General features: G+C 36.7%; 1 protein-coding gene and 2 pseudogenes across 2 annotated transcripts; all 3 read right to left on the bottom strand.

Moving 5' to 3' along the window:
- Window positions 1-53: 53 nt before the first annotated feature.
- LOC114367910 (putative disease resistance protein RGA3) lies at window positions 54-4,629 on the bottom strand. Of its 2 annotated transcripts, none has more exons than XM_028325165.1 (2): window positions 1,416-4,629; window positions 54-380 (listed from the first exon to the last, which is right to left on the bottom strand). In XM_028325165.1, exon 1 carries the CDS (start codon window positions 4,435-4,437, stop codon window positions 1,417-1,419), a length of 3,021 nt encoding a protein of 1,006 aa, XP_028180966.1. In that variant the 5' UTR covers window positions 4,438-4,629; the 3' UTR covers window positions 54-380; window position 1,416. The 2 variants fall into 2 exon arrangements, with proteins under 2 accessions (XP_028180966.1, XP_028180965.1); XM_028325164.1 differs by lacking the exon at window positions 54-380 and adding an exon at window positions 629-909 and having other exon boundaries at window positions 1,416-4,628.
- A 5,421-nt stretch (window positions 4,630-10,050) lies between these two features.
- LOC114367511 lies at window positions 10,051-13,221 on the bottom strand (annotated as a pseudogene).
- A 2,900-nt stretch (window positions 13,222-16,121) lies between these two features.
- On the bottom strand, window positions 16,122-19,542 carry LOC114367714 (annotated as a pseudogene).
- Window positions 19,543-19,657: the final 115 nt, after the last annotated feature.

The following is a 19,657-nucleotide window of genomic DNA, read 5'->3' on the forward strand; positions in this document are numbered from 1 at the left end:
GATGTGTGACCTTACATCATCTTTAAGGACTTATCCGCGTGGTACACACAATCAAGACAATGAAACTTGCAAGTTTTTATTAAGCCTCTAACTTAGAAATTCAGAGACATGGAAGAAAGGAAGAGGGAAAGAGGAGCTTATGGTTGAGATTAAATCGAGGTGATTTTCATTGGAAATTCTCCAACAGCTATTTCTACAACAGAGTCAGTTCTCAAACAGGTTTTTTGTTGGGAGAAACATGGCACTTGCTCAGAGTCAGTCCTCAAGCAACTTGTTGGTTAGCATCTTCCCCTTCATCTTCGCTTGCTAAATGCTTATATTTATTTGCAATGATATTGAGGTCTTATATTTAGTCTCATAACCGGTACTTCAGTAATCCCCTGCATAAGTGTGTTAATTTATTCAATAACTTGTAACTGCAAATCTTACAATTTTGGATTATAGGACAAACATTTTTACCAAGTGGATTTACTGAATATGCAGTAGAGGACTAATGGGAACATGTTTTTTTAAGCATTATGAAAAGTTGTATCACAGAATAAGGTTCTTTTGGAAAATGAAAAGTTGTTGCTGACAATTGACCATCCCTGGATAATCAACTCAAGCCATTACGTTCTATTTTCAAGCATTTTGCATCAAAGTTGCATCGCAAACAAGGTTCTGCTGCAAAATGAAAGTATGCAGTAGAGAAAGTATACAATAATTTTGAATGCATTAACTGATAAGAAGACAGGTGAGATCAAATAAATAAAGAAGTAAATAATACAAATCCACTTTTTATTACATTGATAAAAAGACCGTAGGAGGTCACATAAACAAAGGAGCAATAGCAAACGATTCAAATACACAGAAATCTTCAAACACAGCCAGCGTGAATAATCTAGTCTGGGCTCTCCAAATACGAGAATACTGATCACAATAAAGAAAGCAATTTTCAGTTTCAGAATAAAATAGGTTGTTCAATACAACAAAATAAAAAAAATCGTCTGAAATATGCATAGTGGAATATTTCTCAAATCTGTCTCACTTCTTAACTACGTTGTGCACTACAAACACAACTAATATGATGCCATAAAAAATGCTAGTAAGTAGAAACAATGCCAATTGAAGCTATATTTTTTTTAAAGAACAAAAGATGTATGGAATTCAATTGCAGGAAAATGTATTTTGAATTCTCAATTGAAGCATAGAGGGTGATTATTGAGTTATGATTAATACTTGTAGAATGTAAACTGTTCTTGGATGTTACGACTCAGGGGAGGTGAAAAGGAAAAACAAAGAAATCTGGTACATATATAAAGACTGAAATACAGGAGAAATCCTAAAATTTATTTGACCGCGTTTAACTTTGAAGGCATAAAATCCTAAAATTTTCTTAAGATAAATATAAGGAAGGAAAAGGATACACAACATACCTCAATCAGGACTATAGTGTTTACTTCCCACTGAAATATAGGGAACATGAGCTATTTTTGACCAGTCCTCCCCGGTTTCCTTCTCACATCGCTTCTCTAAGTCAGGATGGCAACCAAAAATAGTCAAGTGTTGCAGATTGATGAGGCTTAGGCTTGTTGGAAGACACGACAACTTGGAACAAAAAAAAATACTCAATTCGCAAAGCAAGGGAAGGTTTCCAAAGCAGTTGGGAAATGATTCTAGCTTTGGAAGATTCCTCAATCTTAACACCTTGAGGGAAGTCATATCTTTTAAAGCATGCAAATCTCCCACATCTCTGCAATTGGAAATCCACAATTTCCAAAGGTGTTGAAAACCTGCCGACACATTGAACTTATCACAATTGAATACCGAGAGAGAGTCCAACCCTTTCAGCAATACTTCATCTCCGAGGAATTCAGGACATTCATCAATTTCAAGAATGGAAATGCGGGGAAACATGCTTTTCCCATCCTCCCTTGACAACCTTTTAAAGTTTGGCAAATGACGTATGGTCAGAACTTCTAGGGCTCCGAAAACTACTTCCCCATTATAGGACTCCTCGTAGAGGTATTCTACATGATTATTCTTCATTATTCCTAGAATCTTTAGAGAAGGAAGTTTTCCCAATGGAGGAAGTTGGAAACAGTTTTCGCAATTCAGCAGATTTAAAAGGGTTAAATACTTAAGAGAAGGACTAGACATCCATCCTGGAAAATGGACACCTTTATATTCTTCCACATCTAATCTCCAAAGTTGTTGGGTATCAGGTTGGAGCACTTCAAGAATCTCCTCAACATTTTCTTGTAATTTAAGGTCTTCATTTTTGTCCCATGACAATCGCAACTTATTCAATTGCTTACTTGACATATTGGCTTCTTTGGCATCTATTACACTTTTTACATTTCCTAGATGTTTGATGTCAAGATCCCCTTTAAGCTTCAGAGGTCCCAATTCTTCCATACGAAACCCTTTTTCTTTTTCAACAAAGAACTTGGTCAAGATCCTTAGGGAAGTCAACATTCCTATCTGAGGAGGCAAGCTTGATAGTTCTTGGCAATCATTGAAAGATAACTGTCGTAGAGCTTTTAAGCATACCAAGCTTTCAGGCAACATTTTGAGACGATTGCAACGATCTAATTTCAATATCTGCAAATTCCATAATTTACACAGGGATTCTGGCAGAGTTTCGAAGCCACCCCCAGAAAGATTCAAGTACCTTAGATGTTTTAAAAGACCTATTGAAGATGACAATGTTTCTTGCTTTAAAAAATCAAGGACCCGCAAAGAAAGACATTTCAACACATCAGGATGAGGAGAAAGTTGGTCACCATAGTGATCTGGCAATATATAGGTTCTCAAAGATTTGACTGGATGCAGCAACACTGAATTTTTGGATTCCCCATATACATTCCACATGGACCTATGATCTAAGAGATGGTGTATTCTTTCAGGCAAAGTAGTTACTCGATTGTCTTCTGCAATGCAACAAACATCTTCTGCAATAGACTGTGCTAGATCGTGAACAAGGTCATGCATCTTGAAACTTGTAACTTTGCCAAATTCATCTGTCTCAATATCCTGAAAAAAAGATCTTTGATATAATTCATTCCAAACTTGATCACCGACATCTTCAACATCTAATCTTTCATTAGATGAAATGAACCCATTAGCCATCCAAAGTTCAATTAAATATTGCTTCCCTATGCTTTCATCTTTGGGAAATATTGCGCAATAAGCAAAACATTGTTTGTGCTCAATTGGTAAGTTTAAGTAACTCAATCTCAGGACAGGAATTATGGAGTTCTCGTTGTGTGATAACTCCAAAAGGTTGTTTTCCTTAACATTGAGCCACTCATTTTTGTTCCTCTTGAAGCGTAAAAGACCTCCTAGTGCTTTTGCAGCAAGAGGCATTCCCCGACACTTCTTTACCATCTCTTTCCCTATGTCCTCGAGCTCCACATGTTCTTCCTCATTTGGTCCAAAGGCTTGGTGTTTAAACAATTCCCAACAATCATTGTCGGACAGGACCGATAATTCATGAGGAGGCAATGTCCCCATGATTGCCACAACCTTCAAAAGGCGAGTAGTAACTAAAAGGGAAGCGCCTTTTGCCCCACAAGCTAGTGCAGATTTCAGCCTCTGCCAATTCTCTTGATTATCATCCCACACGTCATCCAAAACAAGCAAATATCTTTTTCTTTGAAGCAGATCATGAAGTCTTCTTTGCTGTGACTCTAGATCCAAATCCTGACAGGTATGGCCAGCTGCTTCGATGATAGCTTTTGTCACTCTCTTCAAACTAAAATATTCTGAAACACATACCCACATTCTTAACTCAAAGTGGTTGACTACTCTCTCATGATTGAAGATGAGTTGGGCAACTGTTGTTTTTCCAAGTCCACCTACACCAGCTATTGGATAGACGGATAACTCCTCTGAATGAGTAGCATCACCAATTAAAAAGTCTAAAATTTTATTCTTATCTTCTTCTCTTCCAAAGACTTGTGTTTCAGTGATGGAAGAGCCAGTTTGGCGCAACTGAATGACTTCACTTCTTCTCTCACGAACCAGCTCAGTCAAATGAAACTTTTTCCTTTCTTCAGCAATTTCAATTAATCTCTCATTTATCCCTTTCATTTTTGTAGCAATTTTGTAACGGAAAACAACACGCTTGGGATTAAAAGAGGATAAGCAAGAGCCTTGTACCTTATCTGATGGACCAGACTTGACCCGCTGGTTCTCCAACGCCAATCCTTCATAGGCACACTCATCAATGATGTCATCCAGGATGAGTGCTGCATCTTTTAGCTTTCCCAGCCAATCTTTCATAGCTCTGTCTGAGAATTGTTTCTCTTCAGCATCTTCAAGCGCAGCCTTGATTGTAGTGAACAAGGTGGCAAGCCTTTCTAAGTCTTTATCAAAACCCAGAAATAGTGGCAACTCCTTTTGAACAAGTGTGTTCAAATTCCTAAGCACGGCTTCAAGGGTAAACTCAGCCATATTGTAACACTGCAAGATCGAAATGGAAGAGGGATTGTGTGAAGTAACAAGGAAGAAGAAGATTAAGATGTCAAAGAGTTGCTTAATAAGAAAGCAATATTGGAATAATCTGGGAGCTCTAAGGAGCCGTATCCGTTTATAAGTGTGTTGGCGTCTTGTATTTGGAAAGGAGAGTAAAAGCAAACACACTATTCACGTGTGGCTCCACCACTCAAAAAGGAATAATTATGATGTTAAAAAGGGAAATGGACAAGCTAACCATACATTGATAAAGTGAATACCAGAAAGGCAGAAATTATTCATATCAATCTTGGAAATTGGAATAGTTTATAGATAATTTTTTTTTTTGGCAGGAATAGTTTATAGATGCTGAAGCACGGTTCTCATAAGTGTAACATTTTATTTTTCGTAAATTAATTTAAAAAGAATTGTTATTTGTAAATAAATAGAGTTTTAGAAAAATGATGAGATTTTTATAATTAAATAAATAAGAAATAATTTTATTAATTAAAATAATGGTTTGAGAAAAAATAAAAAGTGTATTTTATTTATTCATTTGATAGGGAATAAAATAGGGTTTATTTATATAAAATAATAAAAATAAATAAATAGAGTAAATAATAGGTTGTGAGTATCTTAGATATAAATAACGAAATGTTAGGGGATAGCTTTTGAGCCTCTCTTCCTCTCAATTTCGTTTTCCCTTCCCTTTCTTTCAAAACCCTCTCTTTTCCCGCAGACCACCAAACCTGTCTCAGAAAAATGACGATCTCGGACTCATTCACCATTGGATCATTGTGAAATTTAGGCACCCTGTTCTCAACTCAATTCCGAGCCTTTTCACCGTTGCGAGTTTTGAAATCATGTCAGAGCTGAGAGAAATACACTTCACATCGTAGTCTTTTCTTTTCCTGCAGAAACCCAAAATTGTCTCAGTAAAACTATGATCCCGAATTCGTTAATCGTTGGATTGTCGTAAAATTTTGATGAGGTTTGCGATTCATTTCCGCACGTCTTCACCGTTGAGATTTGCAAAATAATGTCTATGGATGGAGAAAGATGCATCGCACGTAGGACCTTGGAATTTAGGCTTTAATCCCTTCTTTTTCTCTCAAACGTTTGGGAACCTTAACAGATCAATCAGAGGAGAAGCTCTAGAGAACACCAGAAATATCACAATTGATAACAGAGAACGCTTGAGCGACTACATCGAGGTAAATGATGAGTTATTCACAATTGGGGATTAGTGAGAACATGTGTAGGGATCCTTAGAGTATCAATTGGAATGGGTTTTGGGGTGTTTTCACAATTTTTTATTCTATCCTTATAATGATAAGTGTGAATATATACGTTAGATGAACCAATTGATGTCCCAATGAGAAATTGCTATGAAATTGATGTGTTCTTGTATTGAGTGTGAACCCTATAAATTGAACCTTTGTCTAATTAATGTGAATTGATGAAATTAAGTAGAGATTTAGCGTAAGAGGGAGTGAGATATTAATTTTTTATTTTCTCCTTTTCATGCTTTTTAGGTTTTTTTTATAGTTTAAAATTAATATTATATTTGAAATTGACCAAAGATTTCTACTAGACTGTGTGTTGTATTCTTAGATAATATATATGAATTCATGTATACTTATATATACGGGAAATTGTTCATATAATTATTTAGAATTGGTACATTGAAAGCTTACTTTGAAATTCATGATCCAATATGATGTATGTTGCTGGTTTTATATATATAAATTTAGCTATATATTTATTTATATTAATATTTTATGTAAATAATATTGTAGTGTTGTTATAGTGTGATTCCAAAAATTATTCAAGTGTTGGAGTTTGAGAATATTATGGTTAGATTTGAGGTACATGTGTATTGAATTGTGAGCTGTGAATTATACAATAACCATACTAGTGTTGATATTGAGAAAAGTGTTAAAAAGAAAGTGTAGGTTTCCTATTCAGGAACCAGTGTTAAAGAGAAAGTATAGATTTCCTATTTAGGAACCAATATTAAATTATAGCGCAATTGTGTTAAACGTGTTTAAAATACGAGTGTGAGATCATGAGTATTGTATAATTCATGAGCAGTATTTGCATGCAAAAAAATTATTTTAGGGGTTGGACCTGAATCAAGAGGGAGAGACCCTAACAGACTCTTCGGAGTGTAGGCCTTAGGGGTCATCTGGTTTAAGTGTTCCTTTAAGTCTGTGTCGATCTCACATGGTTGGAGCATTCTCGCAAAACAGCGTGACTCTGACTGGTCTCCCTATGATTTTACTTAGTGAGAGTGACCTGACATACCCATTGTGTGGTGTGTCTTGTTATGTACTCGTAAGTGTCTCAGGGTGGTTTTTCACTAACATGATACCACATTGCATATAGGCTTGAGTCTTAGCATAATTGCTGCATACGCTTGCTAATTGTTTATTATCAAATTGATGTGTTATTATGTCTTGATCGGAGTGTGTGATTCTTGTGTAATGTGATTGATGATTGAAAAATGAATTTTGAATGGCAAAGTGGTTGAATTACGTGAGTTATGTTTAAGTAAGTTTTATTTTGTTTATATGGTATGTATATCTAGTTGTCTTACTTCTCTATTAGTTATGAATGTGATAATTTACTCCTGATGTGCTATTTGTGTTTGGATCCTGTGATGATCCCGAACCTTGTGTTCGTGGGAGCTGATAAATAGGTGGATGACTATGAAGAACCTCATGCTAGAAGACACGGGAACACAATGTTTTGATAGGATGTGACATTAGGGTATAGGTTCTATATTAATTGTATGAAGTTTTTGACGACCTTATTTTGAGTCGAATATGTTTTAATAAGTTTTAATTGATAATAGTAAAGTGAATATGAACCTTTTACGTACGTAAATTTATTTACCAATATTTTTATATATTTTATTTATTTATATATATGTCGGGATAGAGGGTGTCACAATAAGCACTGACATGGTTTGGAGTACCATTGTTATATAGATGGCAGGAATAGTACCATTTGCTTCCTCAAGTAAAATAAATTAAAACAAAAAGGTGATTTAACAACGACTTTGTAAATTGGTGCATAAATATACTGTTTTGGTCTGTGTTAAAATCACATTTGGAATATATAAGCTGGCTTTCTGTTTATGTTCAAAATGTTATTTTAGATGTTACAAAGAAAAAGATGCTCTTTTAGATGCCTTATTCTTATTCTTGATTAGTGGTGCATGCTTTAGAAAGTTTTCTTGTAAAAAAAGATGTTACGAAAAACAGATGCTCTTTTAGATGCCATATTCTTATTCTTGATTAGTGGTGGTTGCTGTAGAAAGTTCTCTGGTACCAATGGCTGCAGGAGAGCTTGAAATCAGGGTAAAACAATTTAAGGATTTAGGGTATTCATGTATTGGATCATCATCAAGGTGTATGCTCTGTTCTGATCAGATCTACCTGCGTGTTCTGTTCTTATTTGTGTGGCGTGTTTATGAAATAAGATTTATCTGATTATTTGTTGAAAGTATCTCCCTGTATTATTTGAGGTTGGTGTTTTTCTAAAGTATGTGAGACTTTAGTTTCAATTGGTGTTATTTTTATATACCAATTACTGTTTAATTTGTTCATGAATTGTTTTTTTCTTACCTTTTAATCCGTAGGAGTATTTGTTTTTTGGGATATGGGTTCAGTAGTAGGCATTAGCTGTAGACACTTATTACTTCCAGATTTAAATATAAGAAAATATAACGAATTTTATATTAATTAAAAAAAATTAAGAGGATTAACTTAGTTGGTTATATATATATATATATATATATATATATATATATATATATTCTGGCATCGCATTGATAGCATAGAAAACGCAGAGGGAGAAATAAACGAAGTCACAGAGAACCAAGCCAACACAGGAGAATCAAACATACAAGTAGATACAGGGGAGTCTAATACGCAGGTGCAAATAGCAAGTAAATCTAAGAGGAAGGTTATGAGGCCTGCTTACCTCAAGGATTTTGTGTGAATCCTTCAGCATCGTATGGGAATATAGCTGTTGCTCTGCATAGAATCTTAGTGCTGCCACGTAGGATGATCAAAATAACAATAAAGATATTGCTGATATTCTGTAAATGCAAAAGGACAAAATCTGTTACATAGAATTCAGTATAAATCATCATGTAAGCATAGCACAGTTTAATGAATGAAAAAGCTAAATTCCCTTCTTTATCTTGATTTCTGGAGGTGCTGGAACCCTCGAAACCAGTCTTCTATTTCGCCCCCTATCATCTTGGTGCTCTCGTTGATTCCTCCTCCATGGCCGACTCTCCCCTTACCCTCGAAGAAGCCATCCGCAAGCTTACAACCCACCAAATTTCCCTTGCTGAGACCCTTCAAACCATGACTCTGAAACTTGATGAGCTCCTCCACCGTCTTCCTCCTGTGCTCCCTGACCCAGTGCCTTCATCTTCTCCGACCCCTGTTGCTCCCCCTGCCATCACACACAAAATAAAATTACCACGTTTTGATGGTCATGACCCCATGGGTTGGATCTTCAAGATCACCCAGTTTTTTGAATACCATCAGACCCCCGAAAATGAGAGACTTACCGTTGCTTCTTTTTACATGGATGGCCGAGCCTTGTCTTGGTTCCAATGGATGAATAGTAACCACCAGTTCACTTCATGGCAAGGCTTCCTTCAAGCACTTCAAACCTGTTTCGCACCGTCCCAGTATGAGGATCCGACGGGGACCCTTTTCAAATTAACGCAGCGTGGCACGGTGGCTGAGTACCTTGCCGCCTTCGAAGAACTCGCAAACCGCACGATTGGCCTTCCCCCTCACTTTTTACTGAGTTGCTTTGTTTCGGGCCTCACCCCCGAAATTCGTCGTGAGGTCCAGGCCCACCATCCTCTCACCCTCGTTCAGGCGGCAGGCCTGGCTCGTCTGCAGGAGGAAAAGATTGCTGATGCGCGACCCCAACTACGCCCCAAACCACCCCCGCCTTTACCCTCCCCCTCTATCACACAACCCCTTCCTCTCAGAACTCTTAACCCTAACCCTACCCCTCTCTTACCTAGCCCTTCGCGACCCACCCCACCCGCCGTCAAGCGGTTGACCCCGGAGGAGATTGCAACCCACAGGGAGCGCGGGTTGTGCTTCAATTGTGACGAGCGATACCACCGGGGGCATCGCTGTTCATCTCGAGTTTTTCTCCTCATCTCTGAGGATGATGACCTTCCACCCTTTCAAATACCTCAGCCCAACCCGCAACCCGAACCCGAACCCCAAACACCCGACCCGATAGACCCGTACCCGGCCCAAATTAGCTTTAACTCTTTAGCTGGAAATGTTGCGCCCGAAACGCTGCATTTCATGGGGACCATCGGAAACCGCCATGTGGTACTGCTGGTTGACGGCGGCAGTACTCACAATTTCATCCAACATCAACTGGTTTCCCAATTGAGCTTGACTCCTCGCCAGTGGCGGAGCCAGAAAAATTATAAAGCCTGGGCAAAAATTTAAAGATAGCAAATTCACATTGTATATAATATATAAATAGTAATCAATCAAAATAAAAGAGACTCGTCATTTTGTCAACAAAAATATAGTTTAAAATAAAAAAGATAAACATAATCTTACAATAGCGGGTTAAATAAAATTACGAGGCAAGTGTCCTTTCCGAGACTTCTTTGCGGTAAATGTTCGAATAATATCAATATCATCAAGCGACTTGAATATCTCCCGCTCGGTGTAACATACCATCAAGTCATTGAACCACACATCGTTGATCTTATTGCGCAATTTAGACTTGATAATCTTCATTGCTGAAAAAGCTCTTTCAACGGATGCTGTCGACACCGGCAATATCAAAGCTAGCTCAATAAGTTTATAAACCAATGGAAATACCAAATGTTTCTCAGTTTGAACCATCTTCATAGCCAAACTTTGAACATCTTCACAAGTGGAAAAAGAAGCATTTCTTCTCACTTGAAGCACATAAGTTTCAAGTTGATCCCTAATTGTTCCTCGGTCATCATCAGAAAAGTCTGCATGATAAATATCAGCAAGACGAGCAAGCTTATCAACATCAAACTTGGAGAAAGAGTTCTTGGGGTCAAGACATGAGAAGCAATCAAGTATAATGTTACTTCCTTCACTAAAGCGGTGATCCATCTCCACACATATTTTATCAATAGCAACATAAAAAATCTTTGCACGGTAATGATGAAGATTAGTGATAGTCCTCCCTTCTGCTCTTGAACGACCCCGAACCGGTATTTCGTCATCCATGTTTGGTACCGGAATACTTTTAGCTACACAAAATCCTTGGACATCGGCAAAAAAATTATTCCAGCCACTCTCTCTCATTGTGCCCAACCGAGCTTTGACAACATCAACTAATTCCATGGCATTCACAATATTAAGATCTTTTCTTTGCAATACATTTGAAAGCTCGTTTGTGATACCAAACAACTTTAACATTAACCTCAAAATAAAAGCAAATTTAAAGCTCTCCATTTTTTCTATCAAACCTGCTGCTTGAGATGGTCCACGTCCATCTTCATCAACCATACTAAGCACCTTTAACACGGAGGACCACATTTGATCCAAACGAAGCAATGTAGTATGATGTGAACCCCATCTAGTATCCCCGGGTCTAGTGAGACTAGATGATTGGTGTAAGCCCCTTCCTCTAGATATCTCACCACTCTCAAGTTTATTTAAAATATCTTTGTGTTGTGCCTCTGTCAAAGCATCCCTCCTCTTACAAGATGCACTTGTTGTATTCACAATCAAGGTGATGTACTCAAAGAAATCATGAATAGATGAGCAACTACTAGTAACAGACACAACAACCAATTGCAAACGGTGAGCATAACAATGGACATAGAAAGCATAAGGATTTTCATCTAGAATTTTTCTTTACAAACCATTAAATTCACCTCTCATATTTGAAGCTCCATCATATCCTTGCCCTCGTATCCTTGAAATAGATAATGTGTACTTATCAAGAATACCATAAAGAGCATCCTTTAATGACTTAGATGAAGTATCTGTGACATGATGTAGAGCAATAAATCGTTCCACAACATTCCCTTTGTCATTCAAAAACCTAAAACAAATTCAACCAGTTTACTTGGCGGCATAGAGAGTAATAGGTAATGAAAATTGGAAATTGGAAAATACAACTACTAACCTCAACATCACCACCATTTGCTCTTTGACGGATATATCACGTGACTCGTCAATAAGCACGGAGAATTGTCTATCACCAAGCTCTTCCATAATCACCTTGGTAACTTCATGTGCACAACACGTTGCAAGCTCCTTTTGAATGTCACCGCAAGTCATTTTGCAATTTTTTCCACCACGGTCAAAAGCATCCCTCACTTGTTCATTCTGAGATTTTACCCAATCTACCATCTCTCTAAAATTGCCCTTATTTAGCGAAGTAGAGGATTCATCATGGCCACGGAAAGCCATGCCTTGTGCTATGAGATATCTTGAACAATCTAAAGAACAAGTCAAACGAATCTTATACAATTCTTCTGATTCCTTGGTTGCTTTAGCAAACTTACTTGTCACACTTTGTCTTTGATTATTATAATCATTGTAGTGCTTGACACATGAGTTGTGCAAACTATTATGACTACCAACATGACCTTTCAAGCCTTGAGATGCATGCTTCCAATCTCTATATCCGCTTTTAGTGAAGACTTCAAAACCAAAGTGCTCGGCCCTCCCGGGTTGCTTAAATAGAAAACAATAAAAACAGTAAGCTGCATCCTTTATCTCACTGTATTCTAACCATGTATAATTCTTATACCATGATTTACTAAATGCTCTTTTAACACTTCCAAATTGAGTACGAGGAAAGTTTGACAAATCTGGTTGCATTGGACCCTTCAATATATATGCCCTCCTCACTTGGTCTTGAATATCCGGAGCATACTCATTAATTTGTTTCCTACGACCTGGATCACGCACAATCTCATTTGGATTAAACTCATTAACCACATTATTAAGTGGTGGTTCTAATTCAGCTTCCGGTTGCACAACATTCACATTCTCAATATTTTCTCTATCAACCAAAAATCTCCTCATATCTGAAATAAAGATAAAATAGTTACAAAATTGTAGCAAAGAAAATTTTAGTGTTTGCAATTGATATATTAGAAAACTCTTTTGCAACCATGTATGTAGTGCAACACAAAAGACCAAAAAGAAATTATTAACTTAAGCAATCAAAAGTCTTTTCCTCTAAGCTTTTTTCCATATTAGAAAAGCAAAAAAAAAAGGGAATAAAATATGACTTTTTCTTCTTCAATAAACGTGCTCTTAGTGGGGAAGAAAAAGAAAAAGTGTCCACTATGACTCTATGAGTTCACTGTTCACACTTGAAAAATGGAAGAAAAATTAAAGAACACGGAAGTATCACAACAAACAAAAACACTTTCCATCTTAATCACTTTTATTTTTCCTAACTTACCTTACCTGCGGCTGCTATGGGATTATGGAAGAGAAGACGGCGACGACGGCGCGGAGAGGAGGAAATAGAAGGAGTCGGCGATGGAGGGAAGAGAAGACACAGAGGAGAGGAGGAGGGAGGCGGCGGCGACGGAGGGAGTTGGAGGAACTGCCCACTGCTGGATTCGGAGAGACGGAAACTTTCCGTTTCCTTTTTCCTTTTTCCTCTTTCTTTTTTTTTAAATTTTATTTGTTTTTTAAGACTAATAAAAAAATATTGGGCTTGTAACCAAAAAAAATGCCTAGCTGAGCCCGGGCATATGCCCCTGCTGGCCGCATGGTAGAACCGCCACTGCTCCTCGCACGACCACCCCTTTGCGTGTCTTGGTGGGGAACGGACAACAATTAGAGTGCAGCAGTGTCTGTGAGTCCGTTCCGGTCACCATCCAAGCTACTGAATTCATCGTCGACCTCCATGTTCTTCCTATTGCAGGGGCCAATGTGGTTCTGGGCGTCCAATAGTTGAAATCCTTGGGCCCTGTGCTCACGGATTACAACTCATTGCGCATGAAATTTTTCCATGCAGGTACTTTCGTTGAACTTCAAGGCGACACCGAGACAACTTTGAATTCCTTATCATCATCCCAGTTTCATCGTCTTCTCCAGCACCAACCAGAGAGTTTATACTTTCATATTACTGTCCTCAGTGACGACAATTCCATGGCCCCTTCCGACATTGACCCCGCCATTCAGGAACTCATTAATCGCTTTCATTCTCTCTTTCGAGTCCCTGAGGAGCTTCCGCCGGCGCGACCCACAGATCATCGAATTCATCTCATTCCTAATGCTACTCCGGTGAATGTTAGACCGTACCGATACCCTCATTTTCAAAAGCAAGAGATTGAAGCTCAGGTTGAGCTCATGCTTCAAAAAGGCCTAATTCAACCCAGCAATAGCCCTTTTCTTCACCCGTTTTACTCGTGAAGAAACACGATGGTACATGTCGCCACCTTCCCCTATTCATCTTCTTCTTCTTCTCAAACTACAAAACATCATAGCCACCACACCAAACCACAGTCACCATTACCATATATACCAGTGCCATCTTCACAAAACTGCCACCATCTCCAACCAAATAACACCGACACCCAAACCAGGATACCACTGTGCCACCCAAAGACACCACCCTATCCACCATCCAGAAGTGTTTTTTAACATGAGAAATAATAGCAATACAATTAGTAGAGTCCATGCAATTAAAGGTAGATCTTATATATATTTTATTTCTCTTCAAAACAATTATCATAAATTTCTCCACGAAAAGCATATGAAACTATTTCAAAATACATGCACAGGTTGATTACATGACACAGTAAGATCATATCACCTTTCCTGGTTTCACAATTTTACAGATGAGTTGGTGAGCATCACTTTAAAATTTGCACTATATAAGAGAAAACCAAAACACTATGTATGTTTTTGTAATTACATTTTCCTAGGCTTGTAATGTACAACAGAATCGTTGAGGGATGATGAGGATGACGAAGATGAAGTCTAAGAGCGGCTAAACTCGACCTTGTCATTGTTAAAAGCCTTGTCTTAAGATTCATGAAACACATCTTTTTTATTCTCTGCTCTTCTTGGGTACCCTTTTCAAGTTAAAACAAGTCTGGCATGTCAACCTCCATGAACTTATCCACTGCCACAACCACAACATAGAATAATTCAGAACGCTACTAAGAAACATGCATTAGGAAAATAGCTAGAGATTTACAAAAGGAACAGAAACAACAAATAAAGATTTTGCATGGATGATTAAATATGCACCATCATATCTTCATCCAACAGTTTCGATTTACTAACTGCGTAATTGTTTGGAAATGTAGACTGCAAGATATCTGGATCCGAGTTGGAGTATGCTTGTTTAGTTCTTAAAACTTATCCCTAAAACCAGTTTCCATAAACCCAGATCCAAGCAAAGCAATTTACCCTTCAATAGTTTCCCGAGTTATATAGCCTTTGCACATAATTTAGTCATCGTCAAGAATAGTGGATTTTTATAGGGGAGGAGTGCGAACTTAAAAAGTGACATGAGGTCCCAAAATTAAGGGATAAAACCATACGCAACCTTATCCTTACATATGTAGAGACTTATGGTTGCATTCGATGAAGTTAATTATATGTCAGAGGGTATTGAATAGAGTTTATATGTATAGGACATATTTTCATATGTTACAACATTGTATTTGGTGGGTTTACTTTTTTGGATGGATGCTTACTAGGTATTTAGTGTCCTGCTATGAGAGAGTGATTTTAGGATTTTAATTTATGGTTTCACGAGAAAGGAGAGATTTGGTGTTAAAGGTTTTAGCCTTAGATTTAGACTGAGTCTAAGTGATGTCGTTTCACATAAGCTTAAAACTAAATTGTCTTGTACATGCATGACTAATATAAGCTTTATATTAAACTAATGAGTGTGGTTCGGTTTGGTTCATGTATCAAACCAAAAATCGAACCGAACCACACGGTTTGGAAAAAACAAAAATCAAACCAAATCGATATCTTTTGATTTTTTTTTTGTGGTTTGCAATTTTTTGGGTCAATTTTTAGTTTTACACTAGTTTTGGTTTGGTTTTAAACATCCCTAATTATTGTCATTAACCCAAAGGATTGGTACAATGGTATTAGGCTTAGTTGTGTTCACATGAGAACAATCTATTTAGTGAGATAACCGGTATTCAATTCTAGCAGTATGCAAAATTGTCTTAGTCCAACAACAGTCACGCACTATAAGCGAAATTAATCTTTAATCCAGTGAGTTGAAGGAGACATATGATATTAGTGTCATTTTATACCAAAAAGAGGGGTGTTCTATGGGTTTGTGTTATTAAAATTGAAGCTAAATTAATTTACTAATTTAAAACATTTATAGTCCGATCGATCACCACATAGACAAAGTTGAAATTAGTCAGAGTACTGTAGACGTCAGTGGGCTGAGTTCGATAGGAATTTGCTTCCCCGGCTGAGTTCATATCCAAGTAAATATCCAAAAATCTGCACGTACTTGATTAAAATACCCAAATATAAGCCACTAGATTATTTTTAATCATATAAAAATATATTATCAAATATGAACAATTTTTTTAACAAAATCTGAGTATTCAGATACATATGAATGAAAGCTTACAAAGCCAGTACACAAACAAGAAATAGAACATGCATGAAACAAAATTGATCTCACTATCCAACTGGCTACGAATTTGAATGATAATTAACAGGCATGCTAAGAGCATCGTTACAACAAATGATTATAGGAAATAAAAATTTAACTACAATAAAAAGTAAAATTACCTTTTTTCATAAAGGTTTTCCATTCAAGAAATAAGTCTTTTATTTTGCACTCTAGGAGTCTCATTGAAATCAACCTCCATTAAGTTTCCATTTGAACCTTTTGAGTTTGATGCAGAAAGACCAGCAAACTCAGATGTGACTCAGCATACGCAATGTCCATGCGCAATGAAATTGCACTCCAGATTTGGTAATCCTGAAAGATGAGCAAATAGAATTAATTAAGAAGATATACATAAGGGTAATATTGAGAATTTGAAAATATTAAAACACAAAAAGGGTGCAGAGTTATATTTAGAGGGTGTAGGACGAAGAGGCCTTCCCCTTAAGGGTGTGCAAAAGAATACATTTAACCAAAATAACTCCTTAACCACAGCAGCCAACTCCATTTTAATACATTATAGTGAAACTTTATTTTTTACCAAACCACTTTTTATGTTCCATTTGAATCAAGCAATTTTATTTTCATGAGAGTCTCAGAATTGGAATCCAAAAACCATTTTGTGTGAGCCGCATGAGTGATTCTTCAAATTTGTTGTGTCTAAGTTACAATTTGATATTAGGCCCATGAGTGAAATAAACAAACAAACAATACAAATATCTGAAAGATTAAAACAAAATGTTTCTCAAAGCTCAAACTAAACTTCAATGTGAATGTGAACTTAACAGAAAGGAAATCACACAGAAATCTTCAAAATCAAACTCCAGGAAAAGTATAATTTCGGCACTGCAATTCCAAGAATACTGATCACAAGGAAGAATGTAATTATCAGTTTCAGAATAAAATAAGTTGTTCACATCAACAAAATACGATAAAAATCTGAAATCTGCATAGTGCAATATTTCTCAAATCTGTCTCCCTTCTTAACAACATCGTGCACTTCTAACACCACTAATATGATGTCATCAAAATGCTAGTGAGTAGAAACAATGTCAAATGAAGCATTATTTTTTTTTAAGAACAAAAGATGTAAGAAATTCAATTGAAGGAAAAAGTATTCTGAATTTTCAATTGAAAAATAGAGGATGATTATTGGGTTTTGATTAATACTTGCAAGTTGCAACATATGAATTGTTCTTTGATGTTAGGACTCACGAGGCGACAAAAGAAAGAAAGAATATGACTGTTCTCCAATACATATAAAGGGAATGAAATACACGAGAAATCCAAATATTTATTTAACAGTTTTCAATGCATAAAATCCAAAAATTTTGTGAAAATATATATATAGGATGGAAGGAATAGGATCGACAATATACCTCAATCGGAAATATGATCATAAAGATTACTGCCCACTGAAATATGGGGAATGTGAGCTATGTTTGGCCAGTCCTCTCCCGTTTCCTTCTCATATCTCTTCTCTAACTCAGAATGGCAACCAAAAATAGTCAATTGATGTAGACCGCTAAAGCTTAGGCTCATTGGAAGACATGTCAACTTGGAACAGAAAAAAATACTCAATGTGTGAAGCAAGGGAAGGTTTCCAAAGCAGTCAGGCAAGGTTTCTAGCTTTGGAAGATTCCTTAATCGTAACTCCTTCAGGGAAGTCATATCTTGTAAAGCCTGCAAACTTTCCACTCTGCATTCTGAAATCCACAATTTCTCAAGGCAGTTAAAACCTGCCGACACATTGATCTTGCCACAATTAATTAGAGTGAGAGAGTGCAACCGATGCAGAAAAACTTCCTCTCCCAAAAATCTATCACAACCATCAATTTCAAGTATGGAAAGACACGGAAACATGTTTTCCCCATCCTCCCTCGATAACCTTTTAAGCTTCGGCAGCCGACAGAGTGACAGATCTTCTAGAGCCCTGAAAACTACTTCCCCATCATAGGACTCCTCGTAGAGGTATTCTACATGAATCATGTTAAGTATTCTTAGAGTCTTTAGAGAAGGCAGTTTCGCAATTGGTGAAAGTTGTAAACAGTTTTCACAATCTTTAAGCATTAGATGTTTGAGAGGAGAACTAGATATCCATTGTGGAAAATGGAACCCCTTATATCCTTCCACGTCTAATCTCCAAAGTTGTTGGGTATCAGGATGAAGCACTTCAAGAATTTCTTCAACATTTTCTTGTGATTCAGACTCCTCATTTTTGTCCCAAGACAACAACAGATTATTCAGCTGCTTACTTGACATATTAGCTTTTTCGGCATCCTTTACACTTTTTACATTCCCCAGATGCTTGATGTCAAGATCTCCTTTAAGCTTTAGTGGACCTAATTCTTCTAAACGGAATCCTCTTTTTTTGTCAACAAAAAACTTTGTTAAAATCCTTAGGAAAGTTAACTTCCCTATTTGAGGAGGTAATCTTGATAATTATGGACAACCATTAAAAGATAGTTGTTGTAGAGCTTTTAAGCATACCAAACTGTTGAATAATTTTGGCAGAGGGTAATCTTGATAATTTTGGCAGTAATTTTGGTTAAAGACCTTTGAAAGATAGTTGTTGGAGAGATTTTAAGCATATCAAATTGTTAGGCAACATTTTAAGACGAGTGCAACGATCTAATTTCAATATTTGTAAATTTCACAATTTAAATAGTAATTTTGGCAGAGTTTCGAAGCCACCTCCAGAAAGATTCAAGTACCTAAGATGTTTTAAAAGACCTATTGAAGATGACAAATTTTGTCTTTTTACAAAATCAAGCACCTCCAAAGAATGACATTTCAACACATTAGAATGAGGAGAAAGTTGGTCACCATAGTGATCTGACAATATATAGGTCCTCAAAGATTTGACTAGACGCAAGTGCACTGAATTAACGGATTCCTCAAATAAATTCCTCATGGACCTATGATCAGAGAGATGATCTACTCTTTTAGGCAAAATAGTTATATGATTGTCCACTGTAATGCAACAAACATCTTATGCAACAGATTGTGCAAGATCATGCTTCTTGAAACTTGTAACGTTACCAAATTCTTATCCAACAGAATTTAAATAAGGACATATTAAAATTTTGGATTATATATACGACACATTTTTACCAAGTTGAGTTACTGAATATGCAGTTGAGGACTAATGGCAACATGCTTTTTTAAGCATTATGATTTGAGTACTAACAATGGAAAATTTTAATATCTAGAACTGAAATGAAAATTTAAATACGTTCTTTTGTGATTAATTAGAATTTAAATTATTAGAACTATTTTTAAAATTTATCTCTCTTAGAAAAAGTACAAGATCCAAATACTTTGGGGGAGCATCAAAGTTGCATCACAAACAAGGTTCTTTTGCAAAGTGAAAAGTTGTTGCTGACAATAATTGACCATCCCTGGATAATCAACTCCAGCCATTACGTTCCATTTTCAAGCATTTTGCATAAAAGTTGCATCACAGACAAGGTTCTGTTGCAAAATGAAAGTATACAGTAATTTTGAATACATTAACTGAAAAGAAGGCAGTTGAGAT

The sequence above is a fragment of the Glycine soja genome, chromosome 9, assembly GCF_004193775.1.
Source record: "Glycine soja cultivar W05 chromosome 9, ASM419377v2, whole genome shotgun sequence".
NCBI lineage: Eukaryota > Viridiplantae > Streptophyta > Magnoliopsida > Fabales > Fabaceae > Glycine > Glycine soja.